This window comes from Cynocephalus volans, chromosome 5 (assembly GCF_027409185.1).
Source record: "Cynocephalus volans isolate mCynVol1 chromosome 5, mCynVol1.pri, whole genome shotgun sequence".
Classification (NCBI taxonomy): domain Eukaryota; kingdom Metazoa; phylum Chordata; class Mammalia; order Dermoptera; family Cynocephalidae; genus Cynocephalus; species Cynocephalus volans.
In genome coordinates, this window is record NC_084464.1 from 111,790,354 (window position 1) to 111,813,739 (window position 23,386).

The following is a 23,386-nucleotide window of genomic DNA, read 5'->3' on the forward strand; positions in this document are numbered from 1 at the left end:
CACTCACCCTGCAGTGCTGCATGGGCTTTCCATAAGAACAAGCTCTAAGGCTTGAACGGCCAGTTCATTGGGTGCTGTCATTCCTTTATGAAGATGCCAATTTAGCATAAGTGCCAGCTCTGTTTCTGGGTGGTAAGTTAATATATAACGCAAAGCTTCTCCTATCGACAAATGCTTTAAGCCATATTCACTTGCAAGTTTTTTGGCAACTGAAAAACATAAAACCTTAAACTTATTTCACAAATTCATCAGTTAACCTTAGTTTCAGACTCTGGGTAATGACTTCAACAGCCAGCTAATCTTCATGTTCTTCAAAGAATTTTCAGAAATTGCCAATTTGTTGGTCTCTGGTCAAGATGGCAGAATAGACAGTTCCGAGCATCACTCTCTCTCACAAATCAACCAATTTACAACTATAAAAAAGCAACAACAGCCAATCTGGGGCCACTAGAGCTCAGGGTAAGATGCAGAGAGACCTACAGAGTGCATGAAGGCAGGAGAAGCCTTGACAAGAGAAAGAAAAAACTGCTCTGGCCATTTCGTGCCATGGCTGCTTTAAGGCTGTAGCTGCTGTGCACATGGAGCAGGAGCTGGCAAAAGCCGCAGCTGTGCCCTTTGGATGGAGTTGCTTGGAGGTGGCAGGGGAGAAGAAGGCCTTGGTGGCCTCCAGGACAGCAAGACCACTAATAGGGTTCCTGTGGACCCAGATAGGAACAAGGAGCCACAAAAACTGAAAAAAAGGAGCCACTCAGAGGCCAGTGAGTCATTGCAAGGGACCAGCGCATGGCCTATCCCATGGGAAGTGTTTACAGCACTGGCGGTGGGAGAAATGGGCCCACCAGGGAAACACTGGGGCACAGCAAGGACAGTGGATCTACCCCCCAATCAGCATAGGACCACTCAGAGGAGATGGGTCAGGAATATAGAATTGCATGGGGTGCAGTTTGATGAAAAGACTCCGTCCAAGATCAGAGTTTCAGGTGCACCAGGTCCCTGGAGAGCCGGAAGTACCTATAAAGTCAACCATTAAAACCTGAGCTGCACAAAAAGCCTTCCCTAGGGAAGCAGCAGCAAAACAGTAATTTAGCTCAACCACAGGGCTCAAGTACTGGTCCCAACAGGAAGTTCCCCCACTTTAGAAGTAAGCAAAGGACGAAAAATTAGTTCCTGCCCAAGCACACCGCCAGTGTCTTGGGGCCCACCAGGAGACCCGAGGTATGGAGCCAGAGACCAGACCCCACCCCTCCCACAACCAGGCACACTGCCAGTGCCAAGGAGCATGCCCAAAACATTAGCTCCATATGGGTGGCCCACCACAGCCACCACAATAACCACAGCTGCCGTGAAAGTGGCTAGACACCACAACCACCACACAGATGGTCTGCCAGACCCTAGAGTGCATTGACACAAAGAAAGTCACCAGCAGAAACCAAAAAAAAAGAAAAGGATGTCCCTCTCCACAAAGCCCATTCCAGAGTGACAGAAGAAGCATCTGCTCTATGATAATATTGAGGGATCTGAACATACCTCTCAGCATTGGACAGATCATCTAGGCAACAAATTAACAGAGCAACCATTACTCTTTCAGAAGGAGAGAAGAAATCTAGGATAATTAGAGGATGGAATAGGGAGGGAGAGGGAGATGTGGAGAGATTGGACAAGAGGCATAAAGAATAAGTACAATTTGTAACAATATATATGCTAGTAATATGGATTCTATCAACATATCTCAATGTTGAACCCCCAAAATATGTATAATCAATTATGATTTAATAAAAATTAAAATAAATAAAATAAAATAAAATAAAATTGCCACATTTTACTGAACGAAACCATCAAAGGTCAGTCATTATTTGTACTTTAGTTATTTATGAGCCAACTCTGTGGTTTTTGTTTTTTTTCATAACCAAACCAGTGTTTGAGTGTTTTTTTCCTTCTGCATAGGTTAGCAAAATTTTTGAGAGCTTTGCAAGACATCCTATCTGTCTTAATATTTGGTATTATGTCCAAAATAACAATGTAACACTCCTGTTTCACTGGATTGTAACATTCTCCCATCTGTCTAGTACTGATTTCATGCCACAATCAGGACAGCATACCCTATACAGTTAGGTCTCATTAATCTTCTAGGATTAATAATTAATCCAGGAAATATTTTTAAAATAATTTTTTAAAATTATAATAAAATTTTTATAGTGATTTATAGCTTATGAGCCAATTTTTCTTCTGTAACCTCATTTGATATTTTCTTTCTTTCTTTTTTTTTTTTTTTCCTGTATAGGATCCGAATTCATGGCCTTGCTGTTACCAGCACCACACTCTCCCAAGTGAGCCATGGGCCGGCCCCTTGATATTTTCAACTATTCCATCAGATGGGTGAAATGTGAAAATCCAGGTTTATAGAGGAGGGGAACTGAAGCCCATGAAAACAGAATGATTTGTCTAGGGTCACACAGTTGTAGCCATTGGCTAAAAAAGCACTCTCACTGGCTTCTCTTGAGTGAGACTATACACAAATGGCTTCAAGTAACTGTTAAATGTGGATGTGCTCAGATGAGGTCTATGGCCCTGCTTGAGCACTGTTTGGAGGCAGGAGTAGGTAGAGGATATTGAGAGAGCTCATCTCAACGCACGATGAATATGGGTTAACTGACCAGGGACCACAGTCAGACCACACAAAAGGGAAGCCCTGTGAAAGCTGCAGAGCCCTTAATCTCAGCCTTATTTCAAATGCTGGAACTAGACCTATTTTTTTTTTAAAGTTCTAGAAATAAGCTATTAAAATTTGACATCTAATTTAAAAATTACCTTCCATTTCAACAAAGAAATGAAGAATCAGATTGTTTTGTTTACATTTTCACCTTTTGGTCTGGATGTGGGATCTTATCTTGAATGTCAATCTTCTGCTGTCTTTGGGAAATATCATCATCTTTGTGAACATTTAGAATACAACTATTATAGACTCTTCTGTCATGTTAAGAAGTTTAAGTGGGCAAAACAAACTTCTCATCTGACTAGCTGGAACACAAAACTCCTTTGTTATTCCTGGTGGCAAATTAATCTTTGACTTTGTCCCTCCCTTTTATTCTCCTTTCAGTCAGTCAGTCATTAAGACTTACTGTTTTCCTTCCAAATATGTCCTATATCTGTCCTTTCCATTCTGTTCTCATTGTGACTAGCCACTGTTCTTATCATATCATCTAGAAATATTATAGCCAACCAATTTTTGGACTATTTGCCTTAGAAAAAACAAAAACAAACGAAAAACTACAGTCAAAAGTGATATAAAATTAAAACATTAAAGAAATATAGTTTATCGAATATGTTGGGGCTCAGAAAATGATACCCCAAAGTAAAGCAGCCTCAAAAGAAAACTTTTCCTGGGTCCTTCTGCCCTTCTATCTCTCAGCCTCACTCTCCCCTGAGGTGAGTAACAGAAACTAGAATCTCTCTTCCCTGAGGTGGGCCAGAGAAACCAGAATCCCTTTCCCCAAAGCCAGCCATAAGACTAAAATTATACTCTAATCTTCCCCCTGCCTTTCTGGCTTGGAGCTGTCCATACAGAAACTCTCTGACCTACCTTGTCTGATTGTGAGTCTTAAGACCCCCATTCCAGAAAGGGTCCTGCCCCATATCCTGGAGGAATGAAGGCCACGCAGAGACTCCAAGAAGAATCTGAACAGACAGGCCTTGCTGGGTTTCCCCACTCAGTCTGTTAGGGCTAGATCACACTTTTCTTGTCTAATCCCATTTCTACATCGCTGTCCCTGCTTCAGGAAACCTAAGCATAAAAATGGATAGTTTTCCCTATATCTTTGGGTCTTCATTCTGAAGGCTCTTGTGGCACATAAAACTATGATCAAAGAAAATTTTTTAGGCCTTTTCTTCATATTAATCTGTGTTTATCAGTGGATTTTTCTGAGAACCTTCAGGGGGTTGAAAGGTAAGTCTTCCCTTGGCCCCTGTAAATGCCTTTTCAGCAATGATTAAGATAATTGATTTTTACTTTTTAAACTATTAATATAGTAGATTATATTTAAAATCTTTTCATATAATTTTATGCTAATGCAATTTTTTAAATATACGGTTACAGTCAATTTTATAATATTTTATTTAGGATACTTGATTATAATTGTAAATGACATTAGTTTGTCATTTCTATTCTTGCATTATCTTTGCTATGATATCATGGTTATGTTAATTTTAAAATGGATTTGTATTCTTTATATATTTTTGATTATATGGACTACATTCCTTAATAAAAAAGAATATAAAAATAAATTGGGATGCTTACTGTCTTTCCCACTGCTATGGAAGAGCTTATAAAAATGCAGGAATTCTCTCTTGAGTTTTTATTTGTTTGGAAGTTTAATACAATTTTTCTCTAAAACCATTTGATCCTGGGCTGTTTCAGAGTCAAGTTGTATTTTTGAATGTCTTCTCTTCAGTACTTATTAGCCTATTTAGGTTTTCTATCTTTTATTGAGCCAATTTTGATAGCTGGTTTTCTGAAACATGTCACTAGTTTTCAGGGAATCTTTTTATGCTTGAGGAAAATGAAGGCAAACTCATGCTCACCTGTAGTTTTCCCAGATTTTGGAGGCCCCACAATTATAATCCTAATGGGCACAGTAGGCTTAGGTTTGGGTTGGCGGATATATTTGATTGGGTTCTTCATAAATTTTTCTTTAGTTTCCTTGCTAGATAAAAAATAAATGTACTGACGATGGATCACAGGATAAATTGGATTCTCTGAATTTTCGACTGGCTTGATTGTCTCTCCTTCACTTAGCTGCAACATATACAAAATTGAATTCATAAGTTAGTTTTCATTTATACACTATTTTCCCCCAATACATTAAAAAAACAATTTGCAAAATAAAAAAAAAATCTTTCTTACAGAATAAGAAAACTAATTTTAATTAAATATTAATATTAAATGACCATGTAACAAGTACAAAGTATTTTACACCCACCTGCAATCAATGTACTATTTCTTAAGTGGCTTTCAGATTATGACAATTATAGTCCTTCTACTTCCTTTATAATGTCTTTAGTGTATATTGAATATTTCTGCTGTTAAATAAAAATTATAGGAGGCCATTGTTTTGTTCTAAGTTTCTGCACTAGGCCCCGACAGACCAGATTAAAAATCAAAATGGAGTCACCCATGCTAAAAGTCCCACGTCATTAAACCCAAACTAAGTTGTCAGGAGAGAGATGAGACAGCCAATTTCCCAAACAGGCCAGTTTAAATCTTTAATAGGCATGATAATGAAGTTCCTTTTGCTTTAATTCTTACACAAAAGAAGTAAACTGATGTTAACCAATCAGTTATTTTTCTGCTGTTCTGTCTCCCTGTTCCCACCTTACAAGGAAAATAACTTAGAAATTACCAAGCCTCTTTTTGTTTTTTGTTTCTGCTTTTTCTAGCCCCTTTTCTGTCAATAAAGTCAACGTCTTTTGCTCAGCTCATTGGAACACTTATTCTATTTTATGGAATATAGTGTTGCCTGATTCTAGAATTACAATAAAGCCAATTGAGACCTTTAAACTAAATTTGTGATTTTGTGCTTTGACACTGCCAGATGGTGTTAAGGTTGTTTGCAGTTATTCATGGGCCAATTTATCCTCACAAATAGGTCCATTCCTAAGGTGCTGCTATGGATTGAATCATCACCCCCCGATTCATATATTGAAGCCCTAACCCCAAAGTGACTGTATTTGAAGACAGGTCCTTTAATAAAGGAGGGAATTAAGGATAAATGAAGTCATAAGGATGAGATCCTAATCTGATAGGACTGGTGTTCTTATGAGAAGAGGAAGAGACACCAGGGGCCAGGGCACAGAGAAAAGGCCATGTGAGGACACAGTGAGGGGGAAGTGACCCAGAAGCCAAGGAGAGAACCCTCACCAGAAAACCATCCCTGCTTGGTTCTTGATCTCAGACTTCTAGCTTCCAGAACTGTGAAGAAATAAATTTCTCTTGTTAAAGCGACCCAGTCTGTGGTATTTTGTTATGGCAGCTAGAATGGACTAGTGTAAGTGGACTCCTGGGTTATCCTTTGGAGTATACTGGTAGGGCAAATCCCACTGGGTTCTCTTCCATATTTTTGTACAAATGAATCCTACTCATGTAAACATTAAGAGCAGTCATGAAAGGGAAAAATACCCACAAAGGGCAGCCTGAGGTGTGGGAATAGAATGCAGTGGGAGGGGTGGTTCCACATCTTTGCCTTGGTGATGATGAGGACTGGGTAATTCACTTATGCTAGGTTTGAATATCTTTTCACAGCTACACCAGGACAGTTGTTACAGGCCAATGGCGTTGTCAGCATCATCATTTTTGGGCTGGAATGAAGTTCATAACTGGGAGTAAATGCTAAAGACAAGGAGAAACTTAGCGGTGGGGGGCAGTATATACTCTATGTTATATGGTTGATAATAAAAGAAAAGCTGACAGTTTAATGATTCCATTTCAATTCCCAAGTATTGTATAGCTAGTTAAGAATACTACACAATACTTAATAATTTTTTAAAATTATCCAGTCTTCTTCCTAGACATGCCTTTTTTTTTTTTTTTTTTTTTTTAAGGAATAAAGAACATGGCTTTCAGATACATTTGCTGAAATTACCTTTACAGGGTCCCAGTAGCCGAATGCACTTATATGCTTGTAGGTAAAGGTGAGCATTTTCTGAGCAAGGGGTGCCGGAATTGGATAACATTTCTCAAAAATGCTCTCACGATTTTCCACCAGTGGTTTCAGTTTCGTATTCAATATATATTGTACAATGTGGACTTTCCGAGCTCCATTAACGAGAATTATTGGTATTAAGAACTTCTCAAATTCATCCTGATGAAACAAATCATAAAATCAAATATATTTTGTGTGAAAAAGGCTGGTAGTATTCGCTCACAGCACATAGACACTGCTGGGGTCCAACTACCTCAGTCTAGAAAACAAGTATTTTTCAGTTTCCAAGCGGCTGCATGTTGGCAGCTAAACTTACTGTGACCCTTAGTGTCTTCCATGTTGCTCTTGATTTATGAACTTGTTTTCATAATTGTTAAGTGGTACTAACAAAAGGGAACACAGCCTACAGTATACATTTCTTTTTAAATGTTAAAAAGAAGTAAGGCATAAACCAAATTGCTATTGTTTCATTTTCAAATGTTACTTTTTGAATTAAGAAAAATGAAGGGAAAGTAATAACCTGTATTGTTTGTAAATTATGCATATCTGTTTCAAATTTTTCGCCCAGTTCACCTCTCAGGCGTTCAACCGCATCCATTTCCTGTTCTTCATCTTCGCTCGTCTCTTCCTCATCTTTTGGGAATTCTTCTTCAAGGATGTTGTCAATATCATCTTCATTGTCCTCAGGCTCATCATCACTCATTTCTTCATCTTCTCTAATCGCAATCTAAGGAAGAAAATATTCCCGTTTATTACGTACACAAAGTATGTAACAAGTGACACTGTTAACAAATCGTCTGGAGTATTTTGTAATAACTGGATATTGGTTGGTATTGTACGGTCACATTCATCTGGTAACACAGTTGGATTCTAAATATCTGGCGCCCAGACATTTAATACCTTCAAGACTCTGACACCGTAGTGATCCTATAAGTAAATAAATAGACAAGATATTACATACTGTTTATGTCTGTGGTTGTCACAATGTTACACGTTTTTGATGGTCTTCAGGAACAATATTTAATGCAGTTCAAAGAGTATAAAACACTTACGAGCTGTATTTACTGGGACAAGATCAGTTTTCTACGTGTAAAATAGGGATAACCAAAGTAGCTACCTCACAGGGTTGTTGGGAGCATTAAATTAGTTGATACACGCAAAGCCCTTAGAAAAGTGTTTGGTACATGGTTAGTATGCAAATGATAGCTATTATTGCTGTTATCATCACTTTGTATAAAGTATTGTACTAACATATGCCCTTTAGGAGGCTAAAGCCCCTCTGAGGAAACAAGAAGAATACATATATGAAGAATACATAAATGACAATTGAAGACGATGATAGGATATTGGTACTAAGTTGTGTTGTACAGGCTTTAAGTGCTATAGTTCACTTTGCAAAACCGAACCCTACAATATATATCCTCCTGCACTGCCTCCATGCTGTTCTCACTGCATTATTTCTTTCCTCAGTTGGAGCATTGCCCTCCAGTGGGAAACCTGGGAGTTACATTGAACCTGGGAGACTCCTGGCTCTCCATCCCTGCCCATTCAACGACCCAGGATTTAATCCTAAATAATGATCAACACTCTCTTCATTCTAGTCCCTCTCCACTGTTTGCCTTATCTCTTGTCTGCAATTTTTTGATTAGCTCACTATTTCCTAATCTTTCTAAACGATCAGGTCTTTGTTCCTTTGAAAGGTGCCTGGAGCTGGGAAATGGACTTGTGTGTGAGGGATGAAGATGAGAGCCTGAGGGCCCATTCCTGCTCCACGCCCAGGCTCCCCTTTCTCCAAAAGGAGCTTGGCTGTGGGGCAGTGTTTCTCACTTCAGGTTCTTTGTCAAGAATTTTGAAACCATTTGGTCCTCTTACTACTTTTCCCTTTTCTTTATATTTTCCCTTAAAAAAATTTTTTTTATCCTGAGATTTGATTTTCTAAGAATCATTGGAAGTATGGTGCAATGAAGCCATACTACAAGCCAGGGACATCTTAGTTCCAGATGAACTTGGCTCTCCCATCTCTCTGGATCTATCTCATAGCTCTTCTAACTTTCTTTCTTTCTTTTTTTTTTTTAATTAAAAACTTAAATGATACAATTTTTAAAAGAAAGTTATTTTTGTTATAATGAAATCAAATTATTTAGCATGATATAGGGTAAAAAGTCAGTCTCCCTTCACACTCCCAGTTCTATTTCTACTCTCCTACCTGGAAATAATTTTGGTTAACAATTTGGTTAGAATCCTTTTGCATGTTTTTCTGTATATATCTAATTATATTTTATTTTAAACATAAATGGGGTTATTTTATTTTCTACAATAAGCTTTAAAAAAACCCTTAGCAATATACAGATGCTCCTTGACTTATAATGATATTATATCCTGATAAACCCAATATAAGTTGAAAATATTATAAGTCAAAAATGCATTTAATACACCTAACTTACTGAACATCATAGCTTAGCCCAGCCTACCTTAAACATGCTCAGAACACTTATGTTAGCTACAGGTGGGCAAAATAATCTAACGTGAAGCCTATTTTATAGTAAAGTGTTGAATATCTCGCATAACTTACTGAATACAGTACACTGTAGAGTATTGGTTGTTCACCCTCACTGTTGCAACATTATGAAGTTGAAAAATTATAAGTCAAACCATTGTAAGTCAGGGACCATCCATATTTAAATTTCTTTCCATATCACAACATACATATTATTTTTAACAGCCAAATAGTATTTCATAGTATCACAAGTTTATTTACCCATTTCTCTATTTTAAAAGTGTTTGTTCTTTTTCTATAGAAGCCACTTTAGAAAATAGCAAAATAAACAGTAAAAGGGAGCCACTTTTGACCGTTGTAATATTTTGAAAAACTGCTAGTGATGATGAAGAATTTAGCTAATTTATATTACTCCTCTTTCTCTTCTGCCTATTCCCTGGTTTTAGTTATATTTTTATTCTTAATTTTTTCAATTGAGTGCCTATCATCTTAAACACTATCTCCAAATCTCTATTTATTGAGTTATTCTTTAGATGTATGAGAGTATTGCAAAAAGTTCGTGGCAAAATAGAATTAAAATGTAGTACAAATCTTCCTGTGAACTTCTTGAAGTACTCTCATATATCCCGATCCCCACAATTCAAGAGGATGTCCTTCCTCTTCCTTCCACTTCTCCTCTCTTCAGTTTCCAATTATTTGTCTCCAGTATTATTACATTTACATTTCTGTACTGTAACTGTAGTTCAGTATTTAGTGCTTCATGTAGAAACTGATTCTAAAAGTTGAAAGCAAACAAACAGCATTTCATTGATTCTGAAAATGGAAATCCAATAAACAGCCTGTTAATTTTAATTATGTAACCTTTATTCATTACAGCTGCAGATAGTGACATAAGAAACACAATTCTATATCGAGACGTGTACCATTCTAAGGAGAATGTTTCTAGTACCAAGGTCAAATTTTATTTTTTCTTCTTATTCAAAATCACACCACATTTTAATTTGCCCATATTTGGGTTTTTCTTGTCTCTCCCCTTAGCCCCATATTTCTAAGGTTTTGGTCTACTTGTTGTTTTTTGGTTTTGTGGGCAGAAGAAGAATTATTAACCTTATCAGTTGGCTACTTTTTCATGAAGAATATATGAAAGACTAATTTTTGATGACCTTAAATATCTGAAAATGTTTTCATTTCATCTTCACACATTATAAACAGTTTGGACAGGTATAGAATCCCAGGTTGAAAATCATTTTCAGTTAGAATTTTGAAGGCATTGCCTGTGTCTTCTATTGTCCAGTGTTGTTAGTGAGACATAAATCTTATCTGCATTCCTTTAGAGGTATCTGCTTTCATTTTAGAAAGTTAAGATCTTCTCTTTATACTTTCCAATCTCAAATTTCATGACAATGTGCCTAAGTACATTTCTTTTCCTTTGTTCTGCTTGCTATTCCATAAGCCTTTCAATTTGAAGACCCGCCGCTCTCTTCAATGCTGGGAACTTTTCTTCTGGTATTTCTTAGATTATTTCCTCCTTTATTTTCTGTTTCCCCCTTTTTAGAGTGCACATTGGATGTTGTCTCTCCTGGATTGACCCCATATATCTCCAGTTTTTTCTTTTGTATTTCCTATCTCTTGCATATTTGTTCTGTATTTGAGAAACTTCTTTGACTCTTCTTTTTAATCTTTTTATTCAACTTTTAACTTAAATCATTTATTTTAGTTCTCATAAACTTTTTTTTCTGTCTAATTATTTGTAGCGTCCTGTTTTTGTTTTATGAATACAAGTTTCTTCTTCAATTTTCAGAGGGAAATTGGCACTCTTTTAATGTTTAATATTGCCTGGATTCTCTATTTGTTCCAGGGTCAATTGTTCTGTTTGTTCATCTTGGTTTTTCTTTTTGTTGATAATATTCCTCAAGTATATAGTAATCCTTGGTTGGCTATTCATTTTTATGAATGAAGGACTAAATTGATTAATTCAGAGCAACTGAAAGCTCTCTGTATGTGAACAGGTAATGTATCATACTTCCATTTAAGGTGTAAGAATGAGAAGAGGCAGGAATTTGGGACATTGCCCCAAATAATGAAGGGGTCCAACCGACATTCTGTGACAGCTAGCATCTTTTAGACAGATTACTTAATTCCTTTAGAAATTATTTACCTTATTTCTTTATGGGGGAAAATGTCACTGTTATGTGAGGGGAGACCTTAAATAGCTTTTTTGCAGTTTACCCTCTTTGGCTATTTAGATAATCGAATTATATGCAAATAATGAATTTTGTTCTTACTTTTTAATATGTATGCTATTTGTTTTCTTAGCATATTACTTTGGCTTGTATCTTTGGTACAATGTTGACTTTTTTAATATCCTAAAAATCTTTACAGCAGACCATCTGAGAGGCCCACAGGTTAATTCTTCCTAGGGAAAAAAAGATTTAATTTTTCTGTAAATGGCAATTTTGATTCTCTGAAACAGTGCAGTTTTTTCTGACATCTTGCATCTCTTAGTCCTTGTTAGGAGACACATATTCTAAACTCTATGATCTCATAGATAAGCCTCCAGTATGAAGAAATAAGTTCCTTTAACCTCTAGCATATAACCATCAACTGTGAATAACACTCTCCTCTCTCTTCCTTTCTCTTGCACTCTCTCTAACTCACTTGAGGGCTCTGGAGAGTGAAAAAAAAAGCAGGTTTTTTTTTTTTTTTTTTTTTTTTCCGTGACCGGCACTCAGCCAGTGAGTGTACCGGCCATTCCTATATAGGATCCGAACCCGCGGCCGCTGGGAGCGTCGCCGCGCTCCCAGCGCAGCACCCTCCCGAGTGCGCCACAGGCTCGGCCCAAAAAAGCAGGTTTTTGGAAAGCAGTTAAAATTTGGAGAAAGCAATCAGCATAGGGTGACTTTTCTGACTTGTATTTGCCCAGAGGGCAGTCTCAGTTAGAGTAGTGGTAATTTAGGGTGACTAAAACTCTGATAGGAAGCCATCTGTCTTTCTTGCTGGAGCAACCAGGGGAAAGAGCCACAATCAGGGCCACTGGAGAGTGAGAGTGAACTCCAGAGATGACCAGCAAAAGAAGGGAATGCAAAATTCAATTTGTAAACATTGTATAAGTCTCTGGCTAACCTGTAAACCATATGAAGATACTTCAAAAAGTTTGTGGAAAAATGGAATTAGAAGATATTATAAATTTTTTCATGAACTTTTTTAGGTACCCTCATATGGGCAGTTCAAAAACAGTATAAACTGAGCTGCTACCCATTGCAGGCATGACAGAGTTTTCAGACTTAGTCTTACCAAGTTGACTGCCTAGAACTAAAACATCAGTTCTCTCTGGAGGTATAACCGAGAAACCAGAATCTTCACAATATAACATTTACAATTCTAGGGTATAATTCCAAAATTACTCAAAATATGAAGGATCACGAAACTGTGACCCTTTCTCATGAAGAATGATAATAATCAAACACCCAGCCCAGGTATTAGAATTACCAAATAAGAATTTTAATGCATTTATTATTACTACAATCAATGAGGAAAAGGAAACCACACTTATAATAAATGAAAAGGTAGGAAATCTCAGGAGAAAAATAAAAAAATATGAGAACAAGCCAAATGGAAATTTGAGAACTAAAAAAATTCAATATTTGAAATAAAAAAAAAAAAAAATTGGCTGGGCCTAATGGTGAAATGGAAAAGATAGAAGGGAGAATCATTGAATTTGAAGATAGATGAGTAGAAAGTGTCCAACTTAAAGAAGAGAAAAAAGAATGAAACAATTAACAGAGCTCCAGAGGCATGTGGAGTAATAGCAAAGGTCTAACCTATGTGTAACTGGAGTTTCAGAAGGAGAAGACAAAGAGCAAATAAGGCAGAAAAAATTCGTGAAGAAATAATGTTCAAGTTTCCTCAAATTTGGTGAAAGACACAAATTTACAGATTAAAGACATTTCTGTGTTGAGTTCATATGCGATTCAGTAATGCCAAAATGGCGATTTAGGCAAGGCCCTCTCCATGCAGCCACCTAAAGATGGCACAGAGAGGAAGCAAGGTGGGAGGGGAGAGCTGGGTTCCACATTTTATTTTTGTTTAATTCCATTGGCAGCCCTGGTTTTCCACGCTTGTGATCAAGGCATGATTGCTTAGTATAGCTTAAGGAACCCCCATGCATGACCATGTGATCTTTACCCTGATTGGCTGGGCGGAGGGAACTCCCCTGCTGGCAAAGCTTAAATACACTTGCTTAACAAACAATAAACGGAACTGCTCCAGGGAACCTCTGCCATGTCTGAGTGTCCTTTCTATGGGGCTGGGTTGGCGGGCAGATCACTCACTCCAGGGAGATCCCCTGGCCGTCTCTAGGGCCGAGGGGTGAAGAATTAGGGCAGCTCACTCTTGGGTTCGTCATGGAAGAGGTTAGGAAAGGGAGGAAAAAGCTGCTGGTGGAACCCAGCATTTCTGGATATTAATCCCATATTGAACACACAGTTTGCAAATATTTTCTCTCATTCTGTAGGTTGTCTTTTCACTCTGTTAATTGTTTCTTTTCTTGTGCAGAAGCTTTTTAGTTTGATATAATCGCATTTATTTATTTTTTCTTTTGTTGTCTGTGCTTTTGTGCTTTTTTGTGGCTGGCCTGTTTGCTCAGTTAGAGTATGGTGCCAATAACACCATGGCCCAGGGTTCCATCCCTGTACCAGCCTCCAAAAACAATCAAACAAACAAACAAACAAACCCCCCAAAGTCTGGACTCTTTTGTTAATACTCATACACTGTGGAGACATTTGAAGTCATTCTGTAGGGGACCATGAGGGATATCCAAGGGCTTAAAGTAGTTAACTATATTTGATTCCAGGTTAGGATATCTGTCTCTTTAATCCTGAACAATACCCTGTTCATTACTTGAACAGAGTAGATTTTCAGAACATGTTTGATAAGGGAATGAGCATTAGAATAAGGCCAGAGATTTCTATAAATTTTGTTCATGGCTGATTTGCCAGGGTCTGAAATAGTGTCAAGCACAAAGCTCAATTAACGTTTGCTGATGGGCTGAATAAATGAATGAATGAATGAAGACCAAGGCAACTAATGAAGAGGAGCATTCTTGTTCCTTAGATGGTGCCATAATATTCTCAGCCTAATGCTTTTTATGTCTGCTTTTGGTTGTAAATACTTTGTTTTGACAAAGCAACAGATGCTCCAGACCCCTTCTTCAATGTTTTTTGCCCACAACTACAGTTGCATTTTATCAGCAGTCCTCTGTACAGAAGTCCATCATATCTAGGCCATGGCCACATGTGGTTGTACTTGTAGCAAGGTGTGTTTTCTGCTATTCCCTTGTTTGGCTGTGCATTTTTATATAGATGGAAATCAGATTACAGAAGGGTCAGCCTTGAAAAGATGTTACAAGGGTGTCTTAAATTAGAAGGCAAAGGAAGAAATCAGGGGCTATCCTATCATTTGCCTTGGTCACAAAGATTTCTTGTAAGCAGACTGTGTAAATATGAGCCTTGGGTCCTTTATAGAGCTGGCTTGTCTATTCACACCTCCTCTTCCACTTCTGCATCCTTGAGTTGCTTGGGTGTAGCATTTGTGTCAGTTAGGTTGACTTGAAAATAGCTCCTTTTTAAATAAAATAAAATCCATGATCTTCAAGGTTTATCCTGTTAAAAAAAAAAATCAGCAGCTGGAGAGAAGGAGCTGTACTGAGCATCCGGCACAGGCATCTGACTCTAAGGGCTCACAGGCTCTGCTCCATTTCATTCCTTATCCTGAGATCACTGATATTTTAATTCTGGCACAACTTCACAGACTGTCTGGTCCTCATTCCCAAGCTCCCAGCCAGGCTGGAAGTGTGAAAAGCAAAGATGAAAATCCAAAAGAAGCACAGTTTCATGTAGTATTATATTTTGTATTAGATTATTTAAACATTTTTAGTGTTTTTCTTTAAAAAGTGTTCATTTTTCTAATTATAAAAATATAAAAGGTCATTGTAAACAGCTATGGAATACAAAAAGTATACAGAAAATAAAAATGATGTGTAATCTCACTAATCATACATAAACTGTGTATTTCCTTCTAGACTGTTAAATTACATTTTAAAATTTTACACTGTTGAGATTATCTTATGCATATGTGTGTGTATATATAATACATATATGTACATACGTGTATACAATACATATACACATATGTATATATATTTTATATACACATATATAATACTTATATACACATAAATTATACATATATAATGGATATTCTTTCTTTAAAATTTATTTTTAATAGAAGCATAATTGATTGTATATATCTGTGGGGTACAGCATTGAATATCAATACCTGTGTGTAATACATGATCCTCAAATCAAGATAATTATTATACCTATCATTACATAATGGAATCACTTTTTGTGGCCTTTTACCAATTTCTCCCTAACCCCCCTCCTCCTTTTTTGAAGAAAACAAAACATATTTATTTACTTACATCCCCTTTCCTTTTTTTCTCTTTCTCTAATATAAGTTCAGCCCTTCTTTTAGCAATCATATCATCCTGTTAAAGAAAGAGACATTTAAAAATTTTAATGGAGAATGATAAAAATTGCTTTCTCTGTATTAATGTATTTTTTTCCAAAGTGGGAATAACACTTGGGCAGAAGGATGGTGAACTCCCGGGAAAGCGTGTGATGGTAGTAATGACATTGCTTGCATCCTTGCACCTCTGGATCTCTTGATCAGATATTTTCCTTCAGAAGGGCTTGGGGGCAGTCATTCTTTCCACAAATTTAGAAATCCTTTTTATTTTTGACTCCTTTTTATTTATTACTCATTTGTTTTTGTCAGGTGGATTTCATAGATGGAGAATACCTGAAGGTAATTTGTGTAAATGTTTGGTAATCTTTGATTACACTATTTATTTATTTATTTATCTATTTGCTTACTTACTTACTATTTTAACTTTGATCACACTATTTAATATAATAGCCCAACAAATCTAAAACTACGTATGCCCGTATTAGGAAAGTGTATTTTAGATACGGTCACAGACATGTTGTGTAGATAGCTCTCCAGTCTTTCCAGGTCCTCTAAATCTATTGCACTGGATCCTTTGACATGTCTCCAAGGCTTGCGTGAACACTAACCAACTCCCCTCTGGGTCTGGGGCATGTCGGCTCAGAACTCTTCAACTTGGAGTCCCTTTCAATAATGGGAGATGAGAGTGATGCCTGATGACATGCCCTGGGGTTCTGGTGCAGGTCAGCAGGACCTTGGTGCTTATGTCTTCTAATTATTGAGTGCATATTCCTTAGAACTTTTACCTTTCAGGCACTTAAGAAATATTTATAGATAGAATTATAAAACTGAATCGAATCAAAAGCATTTGGTTTTTGAGCCCCCAGAGAGATTCCACAGCTCTTAAGAATGTGAGAGTTTACAAAAACTCCTATTATCTCCTTTTTTAAAACATAGTTTTACCATAGGTATTTTAAATGTTGTAAAAACACAATCTCCTGTGTGTTTTCATCATACATAAAGACCACAGTACACACCACAAAGAAATGCAAACTATACACAATAACACATATACATATTCTAAATCTATTTTTCTTCTGCTCGTTTCACTCAAATAAGTAGTCAGCGAAGCTTAGCTAATTACTGCGTGTCTGCCAGATGCCAGAACTGTCCTGAGCACTATAAAATATATTCTTTCATTTTCTGTTCAAGACATATCTGCAAGGCAGACAGTATGAGCCCCTTCTATATGAGTTAACAGAAATTCAGAGGGTTTGACTCATGGACTATCACACGGACAATGCAAGGATGGTTTAAGAAATTCCCAGATAAGGATGGATTGCAAAAGCATATTGTGTGGTGGATGCTGCAGAGAAGGGTTTGTATTTGTTCCAACTGAGAAATATAGTTAGAAAGAGGGTTTGGACCAAGATTGGGAGTTCAGACAGGTGACTTGATGGAAATAGAGTTTTAGGAAGATCCTTCTGGAGTTAGTCGGAAGAATAACCTGGAGGGGGCAGAGATGAAGCCAGGAAGGACGTTTAGGAGGTCATGACAGGAATGACGGTGTGAGCTAGAAGGATCTGAATGAGGGCAGAGTTAGTGGGTGTGAAGAGGAAGGAGTAAATGCATGAGGTTAAGAACTAGCTCCTGAAGCCTGCCGCTTTCCTGCTCTAGCTCCCTAAAATTCTCAGAGCATGTGATGTCTAGGATGGGGCTTCACTGCCCAAGAGCTGTTCTGTCAAATACAGTAGCCACTAGCCACTTGTGGCTATTTATATTCAAATTAACTAAAATTAAACATTTGTTTATCAGCCACACTAACCACATTTCAAGTGCTTAATAGCCACATGTGTGGCTAGTGGCTACTGTATTAGACAGCACAGATATTAGAACATTTCCATCATCACAGATAGTTCTATGACAGCACTGGTCTAGATGTTCCAGTTCCCACAGTGAGGCAACATACAAATGTGCTTTGGTATGCCCTCTTTGATTCTTTCTTTTCTATTCTCATGCTTACAGAACTTCTTGCCTGGCAGACAGTCTGGTCTAATTTATTCAGAGAGATCAGGCAGCAGAAAAGGGAAGAATGTCATTAAGAACAGTGGGAAGCTATCTTCCCACATCTCTCTCCTTACTTCTATATTTCTTGGATGGTTAAGAGCTCTGCCTGCCTTGATTCTGTGTAGGATAGAGATAGCCTGGGACATGCAATCTTAGTGTGGTGGGGGAAAGGGATGGATGGCGGCAATGCCCTTGAAGGGATTTCCTCTGGCTAAGCCCAAGATGAAAAGAATATGACAACTGTATCCAAGTAGTGAAAGAAGAACTGCATAGTCTTAACAGTTTGGTTGTCTATAATTTAATGAGTTGTGAAAATGTATTGAACAATTTAAATCTTAGTATCTCAGACACTTACACTTTTTTCCATGCTACCCCTGCCAAATGTCCATCCAGTCTATGCTTAAGAATTGACAAAGAGCTCACTGCCTTCACTCTTGGTTCTTTTTGAAAAGTCTTTCTAATAAAGACATATATTCTTTCCCTTGTGGCCACATGGATGAACTACAAGCTCTCTTTAGTATAAGCCCTTCAAACATTCTATCACTGCTCTTACATCACACCTTGGTCTTCCTGCCTCCTGATTCGAAAGTCCCACTCTTTCTACCCCAGCACAGATCTGTAGATTTGTCTTTTCAGGACATGTCATATAAATGGAATTGTACAGTATTTACTCTTTTTTTTGCCTGACTTCTGTCACTCAGCATAATAATTTTGATTTTGTGTCAATAGGTCATTCCTTTTGAATGCCTTTTGGTGGAATGGATAAACCACCTTTTGCTCGCCCATTCATCAGTTGATAGACATTTGGGTTGTTTCCACTTTCTGCCTAATATTGACAATGCTGTTATGAACATTTACATACAAGTTTTTATGTGGACATGTGTTTTAATATCTGTTGGATAGATTCCTAGGAGTGAAACTGCTGGGTTCCCTATGATACTTTTGAACATTTTATGAAATACTCCTTAGAATATAGTTTCAGAAACTATGTTCTAAGCTAGTGTGTGGGTCTGTTTTCACTACAGGCTAACATGGCCATGACAAATGGATAAGGAAAAAGTCCACTGAAAGTTTCATGTCTTTGTGTTCAAGCCTGCTCTGCTCGATGACTCTTCTACTTTGCTCCTGTGTCTGGTGGAGGGAAGCCTCGGTACTACCACCATCTTTTATTTTGCCTTGGAGAGAGAAGCATTCATGCATTGATAACCACAAAAGCCTCAAACAATTCTTAACTCTTATTATAAATAGTCTTACCATTTGGTGAAAAATGTTTTCATGCTTACTGTGATATTAAAATCTGAAAACTACATTTTTGTGAAGAGAGCTTTATAATTTAAATAGATGCTGAACAGATTTATTTCCATGCGTTTTTAATGATACATACCTTGATTTTTGCCTTCATCTCTTTGATGAGTTTTTTCCTTTCTGATTTCTTCTTTTGTTTTATTTTCCACTTTTCAATTTGGGCAGGAAGGAGGCGACCAGAAATATCTTGCTCATCAACTTGCATAAAAACAGCAGCATCTGGGAAAAACCCACGCTCCCCCAGAAACAGGGCCTCTTCGGGATATCGTGGGAAACCATCTAGTATAAAACCTGTGGAACTAGGTAGAAATTTTCATAATTTACTTTATTCACTTAAAATATTTTATAAAGACGGATTTAAAAATGAAAAAAGTATCGATAAATCTCAACTCTATAAGAGGTGTAGTGAATAGTTTAAAAAGTTCACTTTAGTATCTTTTATTTCTTTTAATATTTCTAATTGTATACATGGTATTTCTTCTCTCAAATACATCAAATTGTAATGAGATTATAGTATTTTATATTTATATTTATAATATAAAATTGTAGTCAACCAGTTTACAGACATTTACTGCTATTTAGAAAGTTACTAAAAGTTGTAAGAAGATCATAGGAAAAAGAAAATAAGTTCTGTGCTTGGGAGGAGTGCCCAGCCTAATGCATGTGTCGCCCTTTATGTAAAGAGTACACCTGGCCAGCCCACCTTAAGTGGGCGCTCTTACTTTTAGTAATTTTTCTTTTAATGACGCTTCCTTTCATGACACAATTCATGCCCTATTCCCTGGATCTTTCTGCAACCAATGACAGTTATAAATGTATGTGCCCTGGCTCCTACGTATAAGATAAGTATATTCAGTAGGATTGTCAGACTCGCCCAAGTATGATGAAACTTAAGGATCATGAAAATAACTGAAACGTTAAAACATTTTCATTAGAGAGTACTTATAAAACAATCAGGCTTTGAGAACTTGCCTTTGTTTAGTTGAGAGAGTCAATATTGGTTTTAAATATTTATATTTAAATGTATGTTTTCTTCTTAATATGAACAGGACTTCATGAACATTTGACAGTTTCAGCTTTCCAAGATGTTAATTCAAAAATGTTAATTTTCCTTTCTTAATAAGAGGGCAATTTGCCATGTATTGGCCATAATATATGTTCATTTTTTTTCTTTTTTGGCTGCTGGCTCATACAGGGATCAAACTCTGGACTTTGGTGTTATCAGCACTGTATTAGTCCATTTTGTGTTGCTATAACAGAATACCTGAGACTGGATAACTTATAAAGAACAGAGGTTTATTTTGCTTATGATTCTGGGACAGCTGCATCTGGCACGGGCCTCAGGCTACTTCTACTCAGGGCGGAAAGTGGCAGGCAGAAAGGTACAAGCAGATCACATGGGGAGAGGAAGCTGGGGGGGAGACACAGAGAGAGACAGAAAGAGAGGGAGAGGAGGTGCCAAGGTCTTTTGAACAACCAGCTCTCATGGGAACTAATAGAGCGAAGTCTCACTCAGGACCGCCCCCCACCCAGGGAAAGCATTAATCCATTCGTGAGGGATCTGCTCCCATGACTCAGCTTCCAACCCTGCTACATTGGGGATCAGATTTCCACATGAGTTTTGGTGAGGACAACACATCCAAACTCTATCAAGCACCTTACTCTAATCAACAGACCTAACTGGCCAGCCCTATATGTTCTTTTCTTTAGAGATGCCTTCTGTCTAGTCTCTTCTGGGAGGAATTTTTCCCATTGTTTCAGCTATCACTTTTTGGCAATCACTTTCAATCTTTATACCTCTACACCTAACCTCTCTTCAGAGTGTAAATTCAGAATTTTCAAAAGCTGCTTAGTTTCTCCATCTGAATGCCTTTAGGAATTATATATGCATTATACTGTCAAAAATCATACTCATGGTTCCCCGTCCAAACTTCTCTTCCTTCTGACTCTCCAGCACTCAGTTGCCAAGCTTCAGAGACATTTGGACCTCTCCCCAGGCTCCCTTTTGCTTCTCACATATGCTAAGTCCTGGCATGCTCCCTCTGTACTCACATTTCCATTTCTGCCATTACCTCCTAGTTCAGGCCTTTATTATATCTCTCCAGGACTAATGCCTTTTTAAAACGTGTTGATTTTCCCCTGATTATAAAGGCAACAAATCTCACAACAGTAAAATTGGAAAATGGAGAAAAGCATGGAAAAAGACAAAACTATCCACAGTCCCATATCCCAGAGGATATTGACATTTTGTTTTATTTCTTTCTAGTTGGCTCTTTATGTGTCCATGTCTCTATCATATTATAAATAGTTTTGTACCTTCTCTTTTAACTTAACATTACTAATAACATTTTCTCATGCTATTACAAATTTTTCATTATAATAAATCTTAATGGTTGCATAATATTCAACTATTTTGTGTAGACTTTGACAATTCTACTTTTCATTTTTAATTCTTCAATCCATCTCCTATCTATATATCTGTATCCATGTCTGTATATCTATATTTTTTAGTATACAGTGTGAGGTTAGGAGCTAAATTAATGAAGAACAACTCATATAACCTGCCTAAATTTCTTACAACTATTGAACTAATTTAGGGAACAAGAACTTAAAAACAAAGTTGATGACTAATAATCCCACTCACTCCTTTAGGCCGGGGACTAGGTGGAAGAGAGTGCCCAGAGACCTACCAGGAGCACTGGAACTGACTAGTTACTTCAATTCTCTATGATTCAGTTTCCTTATATCCAAAATGAGATAGTAAAAGTTTCTACCCCACAGGGTTGTTGTAAGGATTAAGTAAGTTAATATGAATAAAACACAGTCAAACAGTAGCTGGCACAAGAGTTTGGACGTGTTGTCTCCTCCAAAACTCATGTGGAAATCTGATCCCCAATGTGGCAGTGTTAGGAGCTGTTTGTGTCATGGGGGCTGATCCCTCATGAATGGATTAATGCTGTCCCTGTGGGGAGGGATGGGGGGGTGGTCCTGAGTGAGTTCTTGCTCTATTCGTTCCTATGAGAGCTGGTTGTTTAAAAGGACTCTGGTACCTCTTCTCTCTCTCTCTTGCTTTCTCTCACCATGTGATCTCTTGCACTGGCTGCCTGCCACTTTCTGCCTGAGGCCTGCACCAGATGCAGCTGTCCCAGAATCATAAGCCAAATAAACCTCTGTTCTTTATACATTACCCCGCTCAGGTATTTTACTACAGCAACACAAAATGGACTAATACAGAAAATTGGTAGTAGAGAGTTGGGGTGTTGCTTATAACAGAAACTTGAAAATGTGGAAACGGCTTTGGAACTGGGTGTTGAGGAGAGGTTGGAGGAGTTTGGAGGACTCAGAAGAAGACAAAAAGATGAAGGAAAGTTTGGAATGTCTTAGAGACTGGTTATGTGGTGGCGAGCAGAATGCTGATAGAAACATGGACTGTAAAGACCCTTCTAAGGAGGTCTCAGATAGAAATAAAAAGGAGTTTATCAGAAACTGGGGAAAAGATCACCCTTGCTGTGAACTGACAAGGAATTTGGCTGCACTGTGTCCATGCCCTAGGACTTTGTGGAAGCTGGAACTTAGGAGTTGTGAACCGGAGTACTTGGCAGAAAAAATTTCTAATCAGCAAAGCATTAAAGAAGCTGCATGGTTACTTCCAACAGCCTATGCTGAATTATGGAGGCAAACACATGACATAAAGCCAGAATTTAAAAGGGAAGCAGAGTATAAAGATTTGGAAAATTTGCAGCCTGGCCATCTGGTAGAGAAGCAGAGATCATTTTCAGAAGAAAAATTCAATGGTACTACGAAGATTAACACAAAAGCACAGGATTATCAAGAGGAGAAAAAGGCCCTAAAGACATTGCAGAAGCCTCTAGGGCCAACCCTTCCATTTCAGGCCCAAAGGCCTAGGGAGACAGAATGGTTTTGGGGAACAGACCTGAGGTGCTCTCCATAGGCTCGCTGCTTGGAGCCACCTCAGTAAGCTGCTTCCAGCACCAGCACCCCAGCTGCTTTGGCTGCTCCAGCCATGGCTAAATTGGCCCCAGGTATGGCTGGACCTGCAGCTTTGTAAAATCCAAGCTGGAAGCCTTGGCAGCGTCCATGTGGTTTTAGGTCTGCAGGCTGGCAGAATGCCAGAGCTCTGGAGGCTTGAAAGCCTCCACCCCAATTTCAAAGGATGTATGGAAAAGTCTGGGGACCCTGGAAGAGATCTGTCACAGGGGTGGAATCACTGCAGACAGGCTTCACTAGAGCAATGCTTAGTGGAAATGTGGGCTCAGAGTTGCAGCAGAGAAACCCCGTCAGCGCCATGCTTAGT

General features: G+C 37.9%; 1 protein-coding gene across 1 annotated transcript in view; it reads right to left on the reverse strand.

Annotated features, from left to right (window-relative positions):
- AK9 (adenylate kinase 9) overlaps positions 1 to 23,386 on the reverse strand; it is a 144,099-nt gene that overhangs the window by 18,236 nt on the left and 102,477 nt on the right. Inside the window, exons 29-34 of the mRNA XM_063096676.1 lie at positions 19,151 to 19,370; positions 15,674 to 15,739; positions 7,216 to 7,422; positions 6,636 to 6,854; positions 4,579 to 4,792; positions 8 to 209 (exon numbers count right to left, since the gene is read on the reverse strand). Coding sequence (XP_062952746.1) covers positions 8 to 209; positions 4,579 to 4,792; positions 6,636 to 6,854; positions 7,216 to 7,422; positions 15,674 to 15,739; positions 19,151 to 19,370 — 1,128 coding nt within the window. The remainder of the gene's footprint in view (positions 1 to 7; positions 210 to 4,578; positions 4,793 to 6,635; positions 6,855 to 7,215; positions 7,423 to 15,673; positions 15,740 to 19,150; positions 19,371 to 23,386) is intronic.